Source organism: Nicotiana sylvestris, chromosome 5 (genome assembly GCF_000393655.2).
Source record: "Nicotiana sylvestris chromosome 5, ASM39365v2, whole genome shotgun sequence".
Lineage (NCBI taxonomy): Eukaryota > Viridiplantae > Streptophyta > Magnoliopsida > Solanales > Solanaceae > Nicotiana > Nicotiana sylvestris.
This window is the reverse complement of record NC_091061.1, coordinates 151198749-151221894: the sequence shown is the minus strand read 5'-3', so window position 1 is coordinate 151221894 and position 23146 is coordinate 151198749. Positions and strand designations below refer to the sequence as shown.

The 23146-nt window shown below is 38.5% G+C and overlaps 1 protein-coding gene across 3 annotated transcripts; it reads left to right on the top strand.

Annotated features, from left to right (window-relative positions):
- Positions 1 to 7951: 7951 nt before the first annotated feature.
- LOC104233387 (PHD finger-containing protein 1-like) lies at positions 7952 to 12830 on the top strand. 3 transcript variants are annotated; one of them, XM_009786775.2, is made up of 6 exons: positions 7952 to 8107; positions 9603 to 9688; positions 10552 to 11274; positions 11543 to 11761; positions 11842 to 11966; positions 12067 to 12830. In XM_009786775.2, the coding sequence occupies exons 1-6, from the start codon at positions 8060 to 8062 to the stop codon at positions 12561 to 12563; spliced, it is 1698 nt and encodes a 565-aa protein (XP_009785077.1). In that variant the 5' UTR covers positions 7952 to 8059; the 3' UTR covers positions 12564 to 12830. The 3 variants fall into 3 exon arrangements, with proteins under 3 accessions (XP_009785077.1, XP_070030200.1, XP_070030201.1); XM_070174099.1 differs by lacking the exon at positions 7952 to 8107 and adding an exon at positions 8228 to 8284; XM_070174100.1 differs by lacking the exon at positions 7952 to 8107 and adding an exon at positions 8698 to 8888.
- Positions 12831 to 23146: the final 10316 nt, after the last annotated feature.

Below are 23146 nucleotides of genomic sequence, written 5' to 3'. Positions count from 1 at the left end.
TACCATGCTGCCCATCCTTTGGATGATTGACCTGCATTCACAAATTAGAGGGTCATAAATCAAACTTCCATTCAAAAGCATATTGATTGTTTCAGCTGAATCAGTGTTTATTTCCAATAGAACTAGATGGTTTTGCTCCGCCAGTTGTAGACACCGTATGAGGGCCTGAACTTCTGCCCTTGTGTTGTGTTTGCGGGATATTGTCCATGTAGCCCAATATCTAGTCGCCATTGTGGTTCCTGAATACTCCTCCTGATCCTCCTATTCATGGGTTCCCCTTTGCTGCTCCATCTATATTCAGTTTGTATGAACCTCTGGTTGGAGGTTCCCATTTTTAATAGGATCTGGTGAGTTACCTTTGTTGAGTCATTCTTTGTAAGCATAAGGTGTTCAGTTGCTTTTGAGACTGTGTTAGTGGCATTGATGTGCTCCTTCTTGTTATTGAATAAATTGCTATTTATGGTTGACTAGATGTGCCACAGACAAAAGGGAATGAGGTTGTCCCAAAAGATATAGTTGTTGAAAGGGACATTTTTTAGAGAGTTCCATGTTGATTGCCACTGGTGGCCATTGAAAACTGGAGCATTATGTGAACCATTCCCTGAAGATTTTGATAGAATTTCATTCCAGAAATGGGCAGCATTAGGACATTCAAAGAAAATATGGGCAATGTTTTCCTATCCATTGTTATAGTAATGACATTGTGGGACACAGTTGATTCCAATAGAGTGGAGGAAACTCCTAGTTGGAAGTCTCTTATGGGTCAGGAGCCAGATGAAGTACTTGATTTTGTTGGGGTCTTGTAGCTTCCAGATCCATTTGAAGGAGCCTTCCACCCCAGAATGGAGACTGGTTGTAGTCCTGCTTAGGAATGAGTAAGCAGAACTATTTGAGAACTGGCCATTAGGAGTCAAATCCCATATAAGATTATCATCCTTAGTTGTATCAGGGGGGATGAACATAGAGTTCAACAGGTTCAGAATACTTAGGGGAATGTTAATGGACAAAGCTGATGTGCCCTAATTGCCCAGGTTGTGGATTGAGCTAACCTTGGCATCTATGTCATTTTGGATTAATGGGCCCTCAATCATTTGTCTGATTGCTGGCTGATTAGGGATCCAAGTGTCATTTAAGAAACTGACCCTATTTCCTTTATGGACTACCCATCTGTTTGCGCCCTGCCAGATTGGAGATTTTGGGTGTCTAGGGTGTCTAAAAGCCCTAACTGGTCTAGCAGTAATGGACATGTTGCAATGTTTGTAAATGAGAACTCTAGCCCATAGACTATTGGTATTCTTATAGGTTCTACATGCAAGATTAGTGAGGGAAGCTTTGTTCTTGATACTAGCCTTTTGGAGCCCTAGACCCCCCCCCAGCCTTGGTCTTAGTGACCACCTCTCACTTGATCAGATGTAACTTCTTCCTTTCAGGGGCGGTGCCCCAAAAGGAAGTTTCTTTGAATTCTATCAATCTAATTGGTAATTTTGGTGGGTAGATTTATGTATTGCATAACATGACTTGGAATGCTATTCAAAGAGGTTTTGGCCAGGACTGTTCTCTCAGCCATGTTGAGGCATTTAGTTTTCCAACCAGCCAACTTGGATTTCATGTTATCAATGATGAATTGAAAGTCTGCAGATGTTTGTTTTTTTGTGAAGAATAGGGAATCCAAGGTATTTTCCAAAGGATGTTGTGTGCCTGATGGACAAATAATTGGTGAGGTGATGTATGATATCCTGAGGGATGTTTGAAGAAAACAGGACTCTTGATTTGGTGAGATTGATTTTCTGTCCTGACTGCTCATTGAAGTTCTGCAATATTGAATGAATGGTGTTGTAGTTCCTATCATTGGCTTTAGCAAAGAGGGTGAGGTCATCCGCAAAGAAGAGGTGGGATATTTTTGGTCTAGACCTACTTATACTTATGGGATGCCATTGGTTATGCCATTGGCCCAATGACGTGGGGCAGAATAGGCTTTATCCTGTTCACAATAATTTTGTGACTGACTTGTAAATGGTGTTGCAAAGTCCAATGGGCCTAAAAAATTTTAGCATTGAAGCCTGGGGCCATTTAGGGATTAGGCACAATAGAGTTTGGTTCATGGTACTATCCATAGAGCTTGTAGAGAAGCATTTTTGATAAAAGTTTATGATAGAGTCCCCTACTCTGTCCTAATACTTTTGGTAGAAGAAGGGGTGGAGGCCATCTGGGCCAGGAGATTTGAAAAGGTTTATGGGAGAAGACTGCCCTTTTAATCTCACTCACACGAAGAGCTTTGTCCATAAAAGTTTTTTGGCTTTCAGACAGAACGGGTGACATGGTGGAGTGGCTTATGGGATTCCAAGGGGCTTTACTATGGGAAGTTGTGTATAGATCAGTAAAGAAGCCCACAATTGCTGAATGAATGTCATTCTAGTCATGAAGCCAATTTCCATTCTCCTCTTTAAGAGAGAGGATTCTGTTCCTCCTCCTTCTATTAAGGGTGGATGTGTGAAAGAATCTGGTGCTAGCATCACCCTCATTTAGTTAGTTAATCCTAGACTTAAGTTTCCAAAAGTCTTCTTCATTTTTGAGGATTAGGTTGAGTTCAGCATTTAACTCTATTTCAAGGTGTAATAGGTAACTACTGAATTGGTAGTTATGAGATCTTTGGATTCTAGAGATTCTTGCTAGGATTCTCCTCTTTTGATGGAAGAAGTTTCCAAAGACTTCTTGGTTCCACTTTATGACCAGAGTCTTGAAGATATCAGTGGATTGAAGAAAGGTGGAATGGTCTGAGAAGGCCCTATTGATGATGTTAGGGAAAGAAGGGTGGCTAGCCCACATTGACTCAAACCTAAAGGGCCTTGATGATTTGTTGTTTGGAGGCCCTACCAAGTTAATTTGTAAAGGGAAATGGTTTGAGTGGGCCCTAGGAAGGTGTAGTATAGTAGCTTCAGGGTACTATTCAATCCAGCCTTCATTTGCGAAGCACCTATCTATTCTTTCCAGGATTAGAGAGGTTTTGTTACTGTACCTTTTATTAGTCCAAGTGTATTTGATTCCTTTATAGCCTAGGTCTAGGAGGTTACACTCATTTATACAGTTCTAAAATAGGTTGTTGCGGCTCAGGTTTATGGGATTGCCCCCAAATTTGTCCCTAGCCTTTAAAACTTCGTTGAAGTCTCCTCCTATAAAACAGTAGGTTTTTATGTTTTTTGATACTGTGATTAGGTTCTCCCATAGGAGTTTCCTATTTTCTAAGAGATTTCTAGCATAAATAGTAGAGAAGAGCCATGGAGGGTGGTCTAGACTTACCTTAACCATTGCATGGATGCCTTGAGGGGTAGTTGCCACTTCTTCAACTACCACGAACTCCTCTTTCCACATAAACACTATACCCCCAGATGGCCTACTGCCGGAGACTGAATGATCATATCGAACTGAAGTTGCTGAGCTAGGGTCTAGTGGTCTGCCATCTTCGTTTCAAGCATGACAAACATGGTAGGCTTGTGCATTTTCACCATTTCTAAACAATGCCGTTTGAACTCGGTATTGTTTCCACCCCTAACATTCCATATGATGTAGTTCATCATTGGAGTTGGGGGTGGTTGGTGAGTTCCCTCTTGAGGGCTCTTTGGTCCTTGCAGACCCGTCATTTGAAGTAGGGAGGACTTCCTCTTGAGACTCAAGACTGGAGTTAGGTTGAGAAGGAGTTTCATCGGACCATGTGTTTGGGTTGAGACTAGGATCATTCTACACTTGGTTGTTGTTCTGGGGCATAGTATCACTATTATCTCATTGGTTTCTATGCTGAACTCTATCGCTCTCACTGAGTCCAGAAATAGTGAGTATGTTCTTGGTGTGGCATAAGGTGTTTCATCTTCCTCTGAGGCCTTCTTCTTCTTGAGGATCTCTAGCGCTTTGGAGATTCCTTTCTGGATGTTCTGAAGGGGTGGGTAATTGATCTTCCCTTTTGGAGCAGAAGATGATTGTTTATTTTGAGTTGGCTGGTCGATCATAATGAAGACCGGCTCCGCTGATGGATCCTCTTTCATCAAATCTGGGAAGAAATGTAGGGTTTGGAAGCTTTGTAGAATGTGGTTGTTGAGAGCTTAAGGGTTCGTTAATAGGGAGTTGCTGTCGTTGTTGACCATCGATTGCCATAGGAGAGGTCCAAAGGCTACTAGTGCTTTATACAGTGCTTCCACCGTGACTCTAGCTAGGTGGGCCGGGTTTTGCACTATCAGGGTCACCTTTTGATTTCCCAGGGTGAAATTGTAGGAGAGTCCCTGGCCTTGTAAAGCAACCTCCAACCAGGAGGCCGGTTGGTGGTCCGGTGGTGGTAGTAGGTAGGTGTTGATGTTGGTTGCATTTCTTTTGCCACTTTTGTGTTTCTTTGCCTTGCTACTTTGGGTAACAAGTGGGGTGAAGTTAAGGGACTGTCATTCCATCAGAACCCCTTTTGGTGTCAAATCTTGGTCAGTGAAAGGGTTATTGGACATTGGAACTAGGGGTGGCATGGTTATTAATTGGGGATCTAATGGAGGTGACGGTTGTAGTCTTTTCATCTGGAAATAGGGGGAGGGTTCCAGATAGGGCACTCGATTGTTGTTGATGACTGTTGATATTTCTCCATTAGAGGTCGTTTCAGGAGTGTTGGTAGGGGAAGCATAGGTTTGTGTGTTTGGGTGGGGAATTGGGCTGACAATTGTGCCCTTGTTGGAGTACCCATTTGGGAAAAAGGGATCAGCCCTATTGGGTGTTCCGCCACTCTTAAGAAGTGTGGTCTTGGAAGTTGGGCTAGAGGACCCTTGAATGCTGGGTTCATGATTGGGGTCGGTAGGGTCGTCAGTAGCTGGCCCCGCTTTTCTTTTGGCACTTGTACTAGGCTGGGCCCGTGTGCCTGTTTTTTGACCTTGTTGGGACAGGCCTTGTGGGTTAGTGGGGTTTTTGTTATGCATTGGGCCTCTTTTGGGTATTTTGGGCGGGGTTAACTTTTTTTAAATTGTAACGAAGAGTTTGAGTTTGGAGAAATTTACTTGAGTTGGCATCAAACAAGTTTACCTATATCTCGTCCGTCTATGGAGCATGTTGTGGTTTGTTCATTCTACCATCATTTTTGTTTGTTGTTTTTGCTTGCCCCTGCTTGCTTCTTCTTGGGAAAATGACAGTTTTTCCCTCACTTTCCTCCGATATGACTACTTTCTTTTGATGAGCTTCCTGTGGTTCATGGGTTGATGTGGGTGTTCAGTAGTTGCAAATTTGTGAAGTGTGCCCGATTCTGCCACAAACAGTGCACAGAGTCCCCTCTCCTTCGTAGATCACAGCCTGCTTATGGTCCCCTATTATTGCTGATGTTTCTACTTGGGTTTTCAGTGGTACTTGAATACAAATACGGTCATATCTTTCACTTAGAGTAGAGGATGTACATTGGTATATCTTGAGATGTTTACCCAGCTTCCTACTAACATTCTCTAGGATGTCCTGATCATAGAACTCTATTGGTAATTGAGGGAGCTGGATCCATATGGCAGTAGAAGTAAGAGTGGCTTCTTGAGTAACAAACTTTGGTTCTCATTTTCGTACAGATAGGAAATTTTCAAAGATGAACCAGGGGCCTAGGTTTAGAGCCTTAACCATACTTTCTTCTAAACTAAATTTAACAATGTAGAAGTCTCACCCTAGGTCAATCAAGATTAACTGTTCGGATGGCTTCCATAGGTCATTCAGTTTAGATCGAAGGAGATGATGAGACATCTTTCGCTTGAAAACTTTGATGATTATAGAGTACCACCATGGAAGGTAAAGGCGTTTTTTGTCATCTTGTGAAAGGGGAATTGAACCCTCAATGTGCTTCCCTTTGTCAAGATCTGGAATTGGTTGGTGGTCGATCTCATAGTAATCAGTTTGGTTGCTCGCTGATTTGTCCAAAAGCATTTCCTTATAGAAGTGATGAGATAATTCTACCTCCATTTGGCTATGCTTATCTGGGGGTTCCGGTGGGAGTGGTGGCTTGATCGGAAGGGGATCCATACTTGATCTACTGTTTTCAGGTAGAAATAGGAAAAGAGCTTAAAGCGAGAGAGGAGATACGAAAGAATAGCTTCATTGTTGTGTTAAAATGGTACTTGCGAGTCTCATATCCAGAAAACAATCCAATGAATCAAGTATACCTCAGTAGTGCATGGGATATTCAGGCTTTTCCTGAATAGTGATACTAGAAGTCGAGAACTCTTGGCTGTGAATCTTGAATCATTTTATTTTAAAGATAAAATGTATCTTATTTTTATATTATATTAACAAAAGTTGGTTTAAGATATTAAACTTGTAATTACATCTATTATTAATGAATTTAATTAAGTTATTATTTTTTCGAAAGACAACATTTGTGTTTTTTTGCTAATAAACATTTGTTATTTACAATAGTAGTTACTCAATTATAACTAACTGATATAGTTTCAACCAATATTATTTTTCTAAAGTACCTAGTAATATGGATATGTAATAATTTACACATAAAAGCTTATTTAACTGTTCATCTTGAAATATTTATTTAATTTTTTTTGACAATTAATAATTATTTAAAGTGAGAAATATCTCATAATGTAATTACCAATTATGCATACAAACATGAATTAAGTAATTCGGTTGTAGATTTTATTTTTGTCGTTTATTATAAATGTTATTTTACTTATATGATCCGTTTCAAAAGAATAAATACAAGGGATCTATAAGAATAACACAAGATATTTGTAAGAATAACATTTTTATTCAATGTTAGGTTATATAATCGATCGTTTCCTCGACTCTTATGACAAATAAATAAGTATTTGAGTTTATTGAATTATGTAATTATAAAAACCAATGTTTTAAAAGGCAGGGGCGTGAGACGAGGCGTTTTACCTCTGATGAGGCGAGGCGTAAGCCCTGAGACATGGGGCATAAGTCCCACGGATTTTTAAATTTTACTAATTTCAAGAATTTTAAAATAGTATAAAATAAAAAATTATTATAAAAATTACATTAAAATCACAAAATTATAAAAAATAATCTATTTAAAATATTTATAAAGTATAATTCAACTATGAATAATACGAAAAGTATGACATATATTATAATATGCAAATTAGTTGCAACGTTATTACAACTCAAACATCAAAAGTAACGTATTCGATACAAAATCTTATATGTATCTCTTAAGGAGTAATGAATCTTGAAAGAATTTCGATATTATAATTTGATAGTTTTCTTAAAATACCCCTTTTATTTAATATGCTTTCTATTTGAAAGAGAATTAATATAAAAACATAATTCACAATTTCAACATGATTCTCTTGCATCATTTATTTTTAAGTTTCAATAAGTTAATAAAGTGACACATAATTCACCATACAATACCATAATAATTAATTATTTGTAAATAGTTACTAGCTAATACTAAGCTATTAAGTTAATAAGTATTGTGTCTCGTAAATGTAAAAAAAAATATTTAGAAAAATAAATATAAAAAAATTGTGGAATATTATATAGTAATGACATAATAAAAGTTAATAAATAAATACTTTTTAAATGAAAGATTTATTTAAAATTAACTATCATACCAGTCTTAGTGGATAACGTACAATAATTTTTTATTTTAATTATGACATAAAATACTCTCGACGTAATGATTAAGAAAAAAGTAATTTTGAATAGTCAACGATTTATTAAGAAAATTTGAGGATTTACAAGGTTAGTTATATACAATTGCATAAAGTTCTATTAGGCGAGCCCAGTACGCTAGACGTTGGGCGTAAGCCCCGATGGTCGAACCATAAGTCTCACGGAACTAAGCCCCACATATAAGCCCAAAAGCGTTTTACGAGTGCTCCGCCCCTGAGCGAGTCCCAATTATGCCTTTTAAAATGGAGATACAAACTACAAGAGTAGAAATTAATTACTAGTACAAGAGTCTGTTATTCTTGTGGTTAGTGGACCCGCGAGGTTGTGCATATACTCCTATATTGGCTCCACTCCACTTTCTCTCCGTATTCCCTCTTTTTTCATACTCTCCTTTGTGTAAGCAAAGGAAGCTATAATGGATTCTTCCAAATGCGGGTCCGGGTCTGGGTCTGGTTCTGCTTCGGTAAAACTCCCTCTCTTTTTTTTCACCTTTTTTCTCATATGCCCACTGCTTTGATTCCTAAAACTTTTTGAAGTTTTTGAGGAATCCCTTTTTTCCTATATGTGTTTGTTTAAACTATTTCACTGATAAAATACTCACATTATTTTCGACTAAGAAGGGTTTTGAAGGGAAATGCATGTAACTGTGTTTCTTTTCCTTTTTTTTTTGGTTGAATTTATTTTGATTTTGGATTGTTGAGTGTTTGAGAGACAATGGTGAATAGACTCTGCGTGTGTGTGTGTGTGTGTGATATATAAGAGAGAGAGAGAGTGTGTGTGTGTGTTCTGCAGTCTGCTTCTGCAGTTTTACATTTCCCCATTTGATTATTAACTTTGTACATCCATTTGAAAGCAATGTGCTCATATGCTTTCCTTTTTCATGTCCACTTCGCAAAGCATGAAAGTGGAATTTTGGAATTAATAAGGAGCGAAATGGAAAATAATGGAGGATTTTTTCTTTTTTAATTTAAGGGAGAATGTGGGGGCAGGGGTAGGGGAAGAGGAGGATTTAAGATTTAAGCTCTGTGGGTTCGGCATTTAAGGTTCTTAACATTGAATCCATTATATTTGTATAATTAAGGTTCATATCTATTATTTGTTGCAATTTTAGTGAAATTTTACACATACATTATGAACTGGGTCAAGGTCAAAAGTACTGGGTTCAAACGAACTTGGTACCAAAAGGTGGCTACATCCGCCTCTGGGAAGCGCAAGGCAGGAGAGGATCTTAAATTACATTTATAGTGAGAGTTTTGCTTAATGCTAAGTCTCATGTCAAGGAAGAATTAGTTTGTTGGTTGATTTTGTGTAAAGTGGCCTGAATTTTGGTCGGGCCAAATAAAATAAGGCTATAAGAAAAAGCTTATGCTTTATCTCAAGGATTACTCACCACAATTTTCCTCTTTTTATTTTCTGTGAATTGATTTATTTTTTGAAAGGGGCTAAAATGATCATAAATAGATGATCTCATTTCCATTTTGGCATATTGGATTCTAAAACAGAGAGTTTCTGTGAGAAAATATTTGGGGAGTACAAACACTTGTGGATTCTTTCTCAGTATATCTATATTTGGGGTTGATTAGGGTTTTTTTTAGCTACTTTTATGCTCTATTTCTATACAACAATAACAATTACGCCTCAATCTCAAACAAGTTGGGTTAGGCTCTTTTTCTATTATTTGTGATATAATAGTGTTGCTCCCCCTTGCTTGTCGAGGTAGGCTTATTAGTCGAGTCTCGTAAATTCATGTGATAACCTTTGGCATATTCCTAAGACTTCAATTTTGCCATTTTGTTTTGTGCAAGATTTAGGAGCTTCAAGTTTCTGACATTAGAATTGTTTGAGGTCAATAAGATAAATTCATCAATGTGGTTATCGAAAATGAATATCTTCATCAGCAATTGTTCATCGATTTTATTACCTTACTGATCACTTGCATTTTCTTTTTTTTTTCTCAGAGAACTGTTTGTCTAACATGTGGGGATGAAGGAGATGCCAAGCTTCTTATATACTGCTTCAAGTGTCACGATTCTGCTGTACACCAGTATGTTTCATCAGTAAATTAGTATTCAATATTCTATATATCTCCAGTGGATATAAGCAATTGAAATAGGTTAATATCAGATATTATAGTTTTTCTTGGGCAGTTTACTCATCAGCCTAATTCTTGCCTAGTTTTGTGACTGCAAATGTTTGTTTCATGTTATTTATTTAGTATTTCCCATCTCATTTGAGTAATTCATTTTGTTTTTGTACCTACCAAATTCTACTAGCAGAAAATCACAGCTTTCATTTTCTCGTAGCTTCAAATCGAACCTCCATCCCTCCCCCCATCCCACCCCACCCCACCCCACCCCCCTGCATCTGAAAGGACATTGCAAGACTTTGAATGTTGTAGGAAACAAAGCGTCCTTCAGATCTTTACAATTATAAGTAACTAAATCAGAGTCAAAAGGCTTGATGCAACAAAATCACTGTATGAATGAACATGGCCAGTTATAGAGTTTATGGTTTCCTTTTCTTTTAGCCTTTTGGATACTATAGAAAACAACCCATACTGTCACACCAAAGTAATAACTTATTAAAAGTCACCGTTCACTCTTCCAAAGAGGATAATCTTTAGCTCCAGGTTCCTATGATCATAATTTTTCTTTTCCCTTTTCTCAGACTCTAGGAAAATTTTTTATGAATGTTTTTGATCTGAATGTTTCCCTTCTGTTAGTGCATGCACATCTATATGCTATTGGCTTCAATATCACGAACGTGTTTGGTCTGTATATTTGTCATGCTGATATTGCAATGTGCATCTAAATGTGCCTATATTTGCTTCAATATTACACCACAGGCTCTGAAAAATATCATTATCTCTGCAGGAGTATTTCATTTCATTGTTCTTTGCTTTTGCAGCTATTGCCTAGAAATATTCTCTGTTGATGATGACAGTATCGATTGGATATGTTGGGATTGTGCTCCCACAGTTGCTAAGATTGAAGGGTTGAGAAAGAGTGAACGGATAACTGTGCGAAAGATTCATGCTATTGATGTTCGAATGGAATGGAGAAGAAAGCTTAACAGTTGTAAACTAAAAGCTAAAAGAATAGATACGGCTAAACATGACGCAATTGGAGCAGTCCAATCAGCTACAACCCATAGTCCTTTTCAGGTTTTGCAAAAGGAGAAGCCTTCATTTCACGAAACTAAAGAAAACAAAGACATTGGAGAACGATGTGGAGATGTATGCTATTCGGAACAGCAAATTGAATCAGTAAAAGCAGGGAACACTCCACTAGTAGGAAAGCGCCAGGAGGCTTATTGTTCAACATTGAACAAAGAGGAAGGTGGAATGGTGGAAAGAGCTCAATTAAGAGTTAACACTTTTCTGCGAGATCCAAAAAGTGCTCAATCGCCTATTGAAATTGGAAAACAGCAAGATATGAGAAAGCGAAGGAGGAGGTTTGTAGTTCTTGATGATGACAGTGGTTCTGAGGGAAAGGGTGGGGCAATTGGTGGAAATTTTTTTTCTTCACTCTCCGTTGAGCATTATTTTCCACTCAACAATTCATATAATGAACCTGAACGAGAATCTGCGAATTATTTGCCTGCACTGCCAGTTATTGAGCCCATTTGGAGGTAACTCTTTAACTTCCACCGCTTTAGAACACATACCTCACTTTAGATATGCCTCCCTATAAAAGGCCTTTTCAGCGATTGCCACAAGCATTTCCTTTTCTAGGCGTTTAGTTCTCTCTGCTATTGCCTCTCCGCCCCTCTTCCTCCAGCTTCTTGGTGCAAACTTTCTATGTTGTTTTTAAAAGAAGAAAACAAAATCAGTAAGATTCTTTTTCAAATTCTAGAGAAAAAAAGAATTCCTTTTTCACTGTGTTTATTTTAACTGTAGGGGATGTTTTATCTTCGATAGAGAAAGTGAAACCAGTATAAATATCATAGCTCATATATCAGACAAAGCCTGTGAAAAGGCAGCTAAAGCAGCAAAGGGGCTTCCAATGAATCTTGATGTGAAAGTTCTGGCCAAGAGTGATGTATGGCCGAAGAGTTTCCTGAGGTCGCCACCAACAGACAACAGTATTGCTCTGTATCTCTTTCCCGAGCTTGAAAGGTAACTTCTTATTGTAATTCACTCACTGAACATTATGATCTGGATGTTCTGGAACTTTGTCTGATAATACTGTGTTAAAGTGATGAAAATGCTTATGATGCTCTGTTGGAAGAGGCAATTGAAGATGATCTCGCAATGAACGCCACGATTGATGACTTGGAGATCTTGATGTTTTCATCTCGTGAATTGCCACAGAAAGACTGGAGTAAGTGATGAATTTCTGCCTCCCAGGTTTTTATTTGCTTCCCACTGAACCAATAAGATATCAGTTGTATTCAAACACTTAATAAACCTTCAACTTGCAGGGATTCGTAGAAAATACTATTTGTGGGGCGTGTTTAGACCCAAGCGACGTTCACGTCTAAATATATCAACTGCTAACTTTATTGCACAAACTAGCAGCACCCAGAATGCAGCTCTGAGCTATCAACCTGATGAAATGGAAGGTGCAAATACGGGTAGTTCACCGGGCCAGAATTTCATGAGTCCCTTAAGCGTATTGGAAGGTGTGAATTCTGGCAGGCCTCGGGACCACTTCGCAAGTCCCTTGAGCTCCTGTTCTAACAGTATTTTTACAAAAGATTCTCCTTGCCATCCTTTGAGTAGACTCAATAGTATGGAACGCGAGTGCGGTAGGAATTTGGACACAAAGAACCAAGACGTTGAACAGCATGACAAATGCAGAATACAAGCATCTGATATTTATGTCTCTACACAAGGAAATGGACTAGTTGATGAGTTTGGTCACTTCTTGGAGCCTTTTCAATTGAAAAGTTGTCTTTCATTTGCAACTAAGGGGTAGGCTTCTCACTCCAATGTTTATAACTGTACAGCTCTCCTTTGGTGAAGCTGGCCTTGATGATTTTGATTTTCTAAGTACAGTAGAAAAAGTAGCTAGAATCATATGCTACTAGTACAGATTATACCAAGTGTTTTGTCCATATTGTTTGTTATAGCTAGCTTCTTCAGATAGTTGCTGTGTATTGCAAACTTTCCTTTTTTGTAATACTCATTTTCTAGACATGAGTTTGGCTTTCGATTATTTTATATCACCTCATCTCAAAGTTGTTCATATAAGTGTCAAACATCGCTTTCATTACGAAAACTTCTAGATGTAAGTATTTACCTATTCCTTAGAGACGAACTCATGGAGGCGTTTGAGAGGTCAACTTTCAAATTCTCTAAGGACGTGCACTTCAGAAAGGGTATTTTTATAAATGGAGCAATCTTTTGGCCAGCAAGTAGATTCAGGAGTTCTTTCTATCTTGGTGTTGATAAGGAAATTCTCCATCCATACCCAATGTCTTCAAGAAAAAGGAAGTAAATGTACTTTGGAAGGTTGAAAGACCATTTGTATCACATTGTCGCTTAGTAGTCCTTCAACAAGAAAATGGCTATTCCTCTTGGTGCATTAAGTATCCCATTGATTAATTCATGACTGACTTTGTCACATTTTCTTTCTGATTATTTCCATCTCCGCCTATAAGAGAAAGAAAAATGTGGCAAGAGAGCCAGTTGTGAGAATTCATCAATGTGATACGTGATGCACTAGGATTATAGCGAGCGAATTTTCCGTTCAAAGACTTCGTAAACGATTGTGTACATGGTCATCTATTGAGTAAAGGAAATACAAATGGTTTTTTAATCTTCCAAAGTATATTACATACGAGGCAGAATTTCTTTATCAACATCATAATAGAAGGAACTATCAATTCTACATGCTGGCTATAAGAATGCTCCATTTACAAAAACTCAGCTTCTTGAAGTGCATGTTCCGCAACATTGAATTTGTAGGTTGACGTCTCAAATGTCTCCATGAGTTCAGTCTCTGAAAAATATACTTCCATCTAAAAATTTTACTAGGAAAGTGACATTTGGGACTGATGGGTTTTCAATGTTTTTGCCTTATGTTTTGATGATCTAACAAACTTACTGTCAAGAACCAGATAGGGAACCTGACACACTTGGTACACATTTCAAATGAACGAAGTCCAACCTGAACTCCAGCTAATGTGAACTACTGCAAACAAAGAGAAAAGAGGAACAAGACAGGGACCTGATCCCTGGATGTTTTCTGACAGAAGTATAAGTCAACTATACAGCTGGAAAGCAACTGCAGAAAGTACCTGCCTGCAACTGTACACGCAACAGTGCAGCAGTCACTTCCCATTGGGAAGAGGCGTGTACCAACCATGAACTTGACATCATCCTTGGGTGCAAGGCACAAGATATTCACTTGAGCATTTAGTGATATTCTCTCAAACATTAAAGAGTTTATCCAGCATTGAAGTCACAAGTGTGTCAAGAACAAGAAGACAACTCCACTAAGGATCAGTTCCACAATGAGTCTATGTGTATCTGTAGTTGAGTTGTAATCTTGTTATTTGTTCTTCTTTGTAACTCCTATCTTGCTTTATTAGAAGATGTGTTTTAGGAAACCCAAAATCATAAACCCTCTGAGTTTATGTTGTGACTAGAGTTAGTCATAAGTTAAAGTTTTTGTAGCTATTGTGTGACAAAGTGGCTTATGGTAAGTGTATCACAAATTAGTTGAGTTGAAGTCTTTGTAATAGAGTCATTAAAAGTGGCTTTTAATAGTGTGATTGCAAGTTAGTAAAGTTGAAAGCCTACAAGTGTAAGTTGTGGTTTTTTTCCCCTTGAGTGGGATTTTTCCACGTAAAAAATCCCGTGTCTCATTTGCTTACTGCTTCATTAGTATTCTCAGTGGAAACTAATAGAGGACCAGGTACTCTATAGTGTGGTGGATCCATATAAACTAACAATTGGTATCAGAGCAGGTTCTTTCTAAAAGGTTAACACCTAGAAAGGATCTCAATGGCTGCTCCACCTAACTTTGAGGAAGGACAATTAACCTACAGATCTCCTAGATTCAATAGTCAGTACTACGGCTGGTGGAAGACTCGTATGCATGATTTTATAATGGCAGAAGACTCAGATCTGTGGGACGTCATTTCTGATGGTCCACATATTCCTATGAAGAATCTTGGAGAAACTGGACCAATGGTATCGAAAGACAGGAAAGAGTACAGTGATATTGATAGAAAGCCGTAGAAAAGAACTATTGTGCCAAGAAAATCTTGGTATGTGGTATAGGACCTGGTGAGTACAACAGAATTTCAGCTTGTTATTCTGCCAAGGAAATATGGGAAGCATCGCAAACCACACACGAAGGAACTGCTCAAGTTAAACAATCCATGATTGACATGCTTACCACTGAGTATGAGCTCTTCAAGATGAAGGATGATGAGTCTATACAAGATATGCACACTAGATTCACATCCATCATAAATGAGCTTCATTCATTTGGAGATGTTATTTCCAGAAACAAGCTTGTAAGGAAGATTCTCAGTGTTCTACCTGGCTCTTGGGAGAGTAAGGTGAATGCCATCACTGAAGCTAAAGATTTACAAACTCTACCCATGGATGAGCTGATTGGAAATTTGAGACATACGAGATGAAAAGAAAGAAAGATAGTGAAAGGAGAGAGCCAAAGAAGGAAAAGAACCTGGTGCTCAAGGCTGAAAACAGTGACTCAAGTGAAGAAGATAGTGATATAGCCTATCTTACTAAAAGGTTTCAAAAGATGGTTCGAAGAAATGGTGGTATACCAAAGAGGGGTAGTTCAAGTAAGGCAAGGAACAATGATCTCTGTCACAAGTGCGGAAAGCCAGGGCATTTCATCAAAGACTGCCCACTTCTGAAACAGGAGCAATACAAGAAAAACTCTAACAAAGCAGCAAAAAGGAACCCGATTCCTGGCAAACGATTCAGTCAAAAAAGTGCAGCTGACAATGTTGTAAAGCAAGCTCTTGCTGCTTGGGGAGACTCCTCCAGTAAATCAGAAGGGGAACCAAATACAGAAAATAGCTCCATGATGGCAGTGGAAACTGAAGCAATGCAATATGACTCACTGTGTATGATGGTGGCTCAGTTTGACGATGATGAAAAGGATGAAAATGATGAGGTAAATTTCAGGGATGTTTAGAGAAATCTGAAGTCTTACTCTTCTAAGAAATTAAGGTCATTTGCAAATATTCTAATTGATGCATATTATAACTTTATTAATGATAAGGAGATCTTGACCATAGAGCTAGGGGATGCTGAACAATCTAGAGACAATCTGGTGGTCTGTGTAGTTGATCTAAATGAGACCATAGCTAATCTTGAAAAAGAAAAGGAAGCTCTGAATGCAAAAATAAATAGTGTAAAAAATGAGAGAGATGACTTGATGGTAGTGGTTGTTGATTTGAAGGAAACCATAAAAGGCTTTAACAATGAAAAACACACTCTAGAAGAGAAAATTGCAGCTACTGAGCAAGAGAGGGATAACTTTTTTGTAATAATCACTGACCTAGAGGAAACTATTGAGGGACTCAAATCAGAACTTAGGCCTGCAAGTATTGAGAAAGGGAAAGAAGTAGCCAGTGAGTCACACATCAAGCTTGAAAAAGAATCAAATGATGTTAAAACTAGTCTATGTGGTGAACTCGAGAAAAATAGGCAGCTTCAAGCTGAACTGAAGAAAGTAAAAACTGGTCTTGAGAAATCTCTCAAGTGGACCTGGTCCTCAGATGTTGTCACTGCCATGTACTTTAACAATAGTGGAAACAGGCAGGGAATCGGGTTTCAAAAGGAGAAAACTCCTTACAACCCCCACAACAAGTATGGTATAGTTCCTGATAACTGGTTTTGTACCCACTGTGGGAACAATAGGCATTTCAAAGAAAATTGCCAAGCCAGGGTTCAATCTATTCAAAAAAACAAAGTGTTTACTGAAAAAGTGACTACTAAGGAGGGACCAGGTACCACTCGCAAGAAACGAATATTGCCTGCATGGACTAGAAAAGCTCTTATTCATCTCTTTTCTCATAATAAGGGACCCAAACTAGTTTGGGTTCCTAAATCTAATCCATAATTTATATGTGCAGGGAACACTGAGAGGAAGCGGACTGCAATGGTTCATGGACAGTGGATGCTAAAAGCACATGACTGGAAACACCATATATTTTCTCTCACTGAAAGCCCTACAAGGAAAGGAATATATCCTTTGAAAATAAAAAAAGGAGAAAAAGTGTACATTCTCGGTGTTGGAAAAGTTGGAAAGTCTCGTTCACACTCAATTGAGAATGTGTACTATGTGGATTGCCTGAAGTACACTCTCTTTAGTGTTTCTCAAATCTGTGATAAAGAGAACAAAGTAGAGTTCTTATCAAAAGTGCGCACAGTTACCAATCTGGTAACTGGTGAAGTGGTCTTAGTAGTCAAAAGATACAAGAACATCTACGTCGCTGACTGTAAATCTCTACAAGCTGGTGATATGAGTTGCTTGAAGGCAGTTGATAATGATGCAGAACTTTGGCATAAAATATTGGGACATGCAAGCTTCTCACTTCTGAATAAACTGATTCAGAAGGAACTGGTTCGTGGGCTGACAAATTCAACATTCACCTGGACACTGTCTCTTAGAACAAAGAAAGAGACTTTTGAGGTATTTGTGACATTTTTCAAGAAGATCCAAGCGAAGATGGAATTGAAGGTAGCATGTATCAGATCTGACCTCGGGACAGAATCTGTCAACGCCAAATTTGATGAGTCTTGTAATGAAAATGGGATTACTCACAACTTCTCAGCACTAAGGACTTCACAGCAAAATGGTGTTGTTGAAAGGAAGAACAGAACTCTGGAAGACATGGCATGGACAATGCTCATCGACAGTGGAATCGCCAAAAATTTTGGGCAGAAACAATAAACACTACTTGCTACTTGGTGAACAGGTGTTGATTAGGTCCCTCCTAAACAAAACCCCCTATGAGCTGCTCAACGGAAGAAAACCAAAGATAACTCATCTGAGAACCTTTGGATGCAAACGCTATATTCTGAACAACGGGAAGGACCAGCTTGGGAAGTTTAATGCAAAAAGCGATGAGGGAATCTTTCTTAGATATTCCTCTCAAAGCAAAGTCTACAAAGTTTACAACAAAAGGACACAATGTGTGGAAGAAAGTGGTTATCAGCTATTCAACAAGACTCCATCTTCTAACAAGGGAGGAAACAGATAAAGAACCACTTTTGGTTCCTAGGCAAAATATCCAATATTTTAAATGGCAAGGCTGATATGATGAGTCAGATGAAGGAGACAGGTGAAGATAATGTAACATCTTCTTTCACTTCTCAAGAGGAACCTAGTAATTCAATTACTATTACTGAAGCTGAAGAAAGAGTTGGAGATGTAGTGCAAGGTACTTCACAAGTAGCAGAACAAGGAGTGCAGGAAAATCCACTTAATTTACTCAGTTCCTCTACTAATCAAACTTCAGTCCTCAAGTGGAAACACAAAAGCTCCCATCCACTTGATAACATAATCACCCCTTTGATTCTGGATCCAGACAAAATCAAAAGGCAGAAATTCCTTAGCCTTCTTTGTATTTCTATCCCAGATAGAACAAAAAAAATATCAAGAAAGCTTTGAAGGATGCTGACTGGCATTCAACAATGCAAGAGGAACTGCATCATTTTGAAGGAAACAAGGTTATCTGGTGGTAAAGAAGAGCACATCTGGAATGACTCATTCTATTGGATCATTCTTAATCTCATGGGGTACGAGGAAATACAACCTAGTAGTTCTCTCAATTGCTGAAGCAGACGCTCTTAACATGGCAAAGAACCCGGTCCAGCAAGAGGACCAAACATGTTGATGTCAGATAGCTTTGTCTCAAAAATAATGTAAAAAGGGGGGACTTATTTGTATGAGATTTTGCTGCACAAGAACATCAAATTGCAGATATCTTCACCAAAGCATTGAGCGGGGAACATTTTGAAAGAAACAGTGTGAAGCTGAAGCTATTGAAGCTTAATTGAGAACCTGATACCTCATCAATTGGCTATGAAAATCACCTTCAGGTAAAACTAGCTAAAGTATTTTCTGGACAAGCCTAACTCACATCAATACTGTTGCAGGTAAACACGCATAATGATCATAAAAGCTAAAGGTACAATGTTGAACTACGAAAGAAGAGCTGCTAAAATCTTTTTCAAAAACCGTTCGGGAATCAAGTTCTTGTACCACAGGTTAGTAGTAATGTGTTGTTTTTTTTGCATGCTTTCTCAAAAAAAGGTTAACAAAATTAATTCAACTGCCACATCATCTGACTTTTCAGAGTCTGCATGTCACGTCTTATCTTTCAAATCCTTTCACCTCCTCTACACGTTACATATTGCCACAAACCTACCACCATTTCAAAACCTTTCAGAACCCGTTTCTCTCCCTTCTCATTATAGCCCGTCTTCTCATAAAACTCTCTCTCTCTCTCTCACTCACAGCAGTCCTGAGCCTTTATCTCCTCTGTATCTCTATGATCATTTCCTAACTTCTCTCTCACTCAAATTCTCTACCACATCCTCCTACAGTGGCAAACGAACAATCTCTTCTTTCTCATACCATCAACACCACTTCCACTCCCCCATCCTCTTTAAAGTTATCTCCAGAAATCCACTCTTCCTCTATCCCAAATACTACTGCACCCACACCTGTTTCCTCTTTATTTCCTATTGTATTTCCTTCTCCGTCAAACTATATCTCCCTTCCATTTGTTGAAAACCCCATGTCTCCCCCTTCTTCTGATCTCACCAAAGAACACTTAGGAAGTATTACCACTCAGGTGTTAGAGGTCTCTGAGGATGATCCTGATCAGTATCTGAACTTCTCCATTTTGGACTCAGAGGCTCTCATAGAGTCACCAGAAAAGGAAGCAGCACATAATATCATGGCTATCGTTGCTGAGAGTCTTTTAAATGAAGGAGCCTCCCTCTTGTCTGAGTCTCAGGGGGGAAGAAACTCCATTCCTAGGCGATGAAAGAACCTTGGTACTCTTCGAGTCTCCAGTCCATGAAACAGTCACAGAAAAACCTGTTGGAGAACCTGATTCTCTTCCAGTTAAATCAACTCAGGAAACTCTTGTTTATCCTAATCCCTTAGAATCTATTCCACCTAGTAAGATCCATGTTGATGAAGTTGATATGGTTCTCAGCGTGCGGTTTAAGATGCACAAACTAACAAAGACTTCTGAATCCTCTTCCAAACGACTCACTACCAGGTTGCAACAGAAAGAGACTTTCGAGTCTGCCTTGCAGAAAAATAAGAGGAATGTTAAGGAAAAGAAGAAAAACTTGATGAAACAAGACGAATTTGTGTCTGACAAAAGCATTCCAGTGGTTGAGGTTGATAAAGATGTTGTAGAGGAACCCAATTCCTTAGTAAAATGATCTACAAAAATCCAGAAGTCTGGGGTTGGAGCTTCCGATGAAGCTATTTAAAAACAAAGTGAAACATCCATGAAGGGCAACAGTAAGTCTAAGAAGGTTGTAGTTGAGCAAGCTATGTCTGAAGGAGATGTTGTGGGGGTTGTAAATCGGAAAGGGAATTTTGTTAAGGGGCCCAGAAAATGAAAACGGGAAACTGTAGGGGCACCTGGTTCTATGAAGACCATACATAGTGACAGTGGTATTTGGCAGGAGAGATTGAGAACTCAGAAAGTCTTGTGGGGTGGTATGTTTGATCCGGCAATCTCAAAGATGGCAGGTATGAGGTAAGTTCTGGAGATGGTGGAATTTCAGCAATGGGAGCATTTGTTTCAAGAGGATGTGCCTAAGGTATACGAAGATGCGGTAAAAAATTTCTACGCATCTCTCTTCACTGTTGAGGGGGATCACATCTGTGTGCTAGTAAATGGAGTACACATTGTGCTTGATGCTTCAGCATTGGGGAAGGTTCTCCAAATTCCATGTGAAGGGATGTCCTCAGTCAAGGGTGTCTGTGGTGCTAACTTTAGGAAAGCTATCATGAAAGAGCAAGCTGTTCAGCAGGGGGAACGGGTGCATAAGAAGGCACTACTTCCTGAGTATCAGCTTCTCTTTGAGCTAGTCAATATGGTGCTTTTACCTTGTGTTGAGAGGTGGTCTATCGCTTCAAAGTCTGATCTGGGCTTAATGGAGGCTCTTGATGAGTTTGTCCCGATCAATCTGCCAGCAATCATGATAGAACATATGCAAAAGGAGGCAAACTTTAAAGGTGGCAATCACGGGCTTCCATATGGCTTTCTCCTCACTCGAGTGTTTAAGTTCTACAAGGTTCCTTTGACTAATCCCAAAGTGGGCACACGCAAGCAAACCTTCTCCAAAACCACTCTGGAAGAATATGAGTGTGTAGAAAAGGTTTGTGGAAGTACCTCGACCATTTCTCAGCTGATCAATGCTCAAAATGTTGCTTCCAAAGAGATTAGGAAGTTGAGGGCCCAGAATGCCATACTGGAAACTCAGCTCAGTCAAGCTGTTAGGGACCTGGTTCTGTTAATTCCACAAATGAAGAAGTTGCCCGCTTGACAAAGGAAAATGATGAGCTTCGCGCAAAACTGCTTGAAGAGCAGCTGTCTGCAAATGCCCGCATGGACCTGGTTCTCAAAACCCTTGCTGCCTCTTTCTCCAAGTTTCCCTTTTCTAGTGCCCCTTAGAAACCTCTCAGTGTCCAGTTGTCTTCTGTTATGATGTTTTGTGGCTGTTGTTTCTCTTTTTTGTTTGTCTTTTTGCTGATGGCATGTTGGATTTCACCGTTACTACTACTGTTTTCTCAGTCCATTGTTTATATCAATGAAACAACTCTTCTTTTTTGCTTGTATAATGCTGTTTTCCTTTGGCTTCTTTTTTCTGCCATGTTGTGTGCACATATGTGGCATAAGATGGCTGTGTTAGACATCTTTATGATATTTGTCTGATTGTGTGTTTTTAATGATGCCAAAAGGGGAAAGTATAGTAGTATAGTATAAATGCAATGGAAATTGATTGAAACCTGGAATTTGAATTAGGGGGAATCAAAAGCAAAAGCTCAGGGGAAACTTGTGAAGTTCCTGTTACCTCATCTGGTTATTTCTGCTCTAAATAAATGTTATCAGTGCCTAAGTTTGTCATCATCTAAAAGGGGGAAATTTATGGATTTTCAATGTCTTTGCCTTATGTTTTGATGATCTAACAAGCTTACTATTAAGAACCAGATAGAGAACCTGACACACTTGGTACACATTTCAAATGAATGAAGTCCAGCCTGAACTCCAACTAATGTGAACTGCTGCAAACAAAGAGAAAAGAGGAACAAGACAAGGACCCGATCTCTAGATGTTCTCTGACAGAAGTATAAGTCAACTATACAGCTGGAAAGCAATTGCAGAAAGTACCTGCCTGCAACTGTACACGTAACAGTGCAGCAGACAGTGCAACAGTCACTTCCCATTGTGAAGAGGCGTGTACCAACCATGAACTGACATTATCCTTGGGATATCTTTGGTAGTATAACAACATGGTGCAAGGCACAAGATATTCACTTGAGCATTTAGTGATATTCACTTGAGCATTAAAGAGTTGATCCAGCATTGAAGTTACAAGCGTGTCAAGAACAAGAAGACAACTCCACTAAGGATCAGTTCCACAATGAGTCTATGTGTATCCGTAGTTGAGTTGTAATCTTGTTATTTGTTCTTCTTTGTAACTCCTATCTTGCTTTCTTAGAAGCTGTGTTTTAGGAAACCCAAAATCATAAACCCTCTAAATTTACGTTGTGACTAGAGTTAGTCATAAGTTAAAGTCTTTGTAACTAGTGTGTGACAAATTGGCTTGTGGTAAGTGTATCACAAGTTAGTTGAGTTGAAGTATTTGTAATAGAGTCATTATAAAGTGGCTTGTAATATTGTGATTGCAAGTAAGTGAAGTTGAAAGCCTACAAGTGTAGGTCGTGGTTTTTGTCCCCTTGAGTGGGATTTTTCCACGTAAAAAATCTCGTGTCTCATTTACTTACTACTTCATTAGTATTCTCAATGGAAACTCATAGAGGACCAGGTAATCTATAGTGTGGTGGATCCATATAAACTAACAGGGACTTACATGAATAATTTCGAAATGAGACGATACTTTAAAAACTAAAATGAAGTTTATCAAAAGAAAAAGAAAGTAAAATGATGAATTATAACTATCACACTGAATTATTTATGATACAGCTATGAGATAATCCAAAATGAGGGTTTTAACAATATATATTTGTAATTGACTTCTCAATTCATGGTTCAATAATCTTCCTACTTGATTAATCATAAATAGGAAATTAGAAAAGGAGAATAAATGGGGATTTATTAGTTTTGGTGAAATAGAGAATTACGATAGCTATATACTACCGTTAAATATGATATGATCTTTCCAAAAAGTAGTTCAATAAGTTTAGAAATACATACTAGTTTCACAACTCCAACAAATTCAAAATGCTTTTAAGTATTACCAACAATTCGGAATATTAAGTGTTATCATAAAGCTTTGTATCAGCTAAAG

Coding starts and splice junctions, on each gene's coding strand:
- LOC104233387 (XM_009786775.2), top strand. CDS start 8,060: ATGGATTCTTCCAAATGCGGGTCCGGGTCTGGGTCTGGTTCTGCTTCG. Junction 9,689..10,551: donor CACGATTCTGCTGTACACCA/GTATGTTTCATC, acceptor TTGCTTTTGCAG/CTATTGCCTAGAAATATTCT. Junction 11,967..12,066: donor ATTGCCACAGAAAGACTGGA/GTAAGTGATGAA, acceptor TTCAACTTGCAG/GGATTCGTAGAAAATACTAT.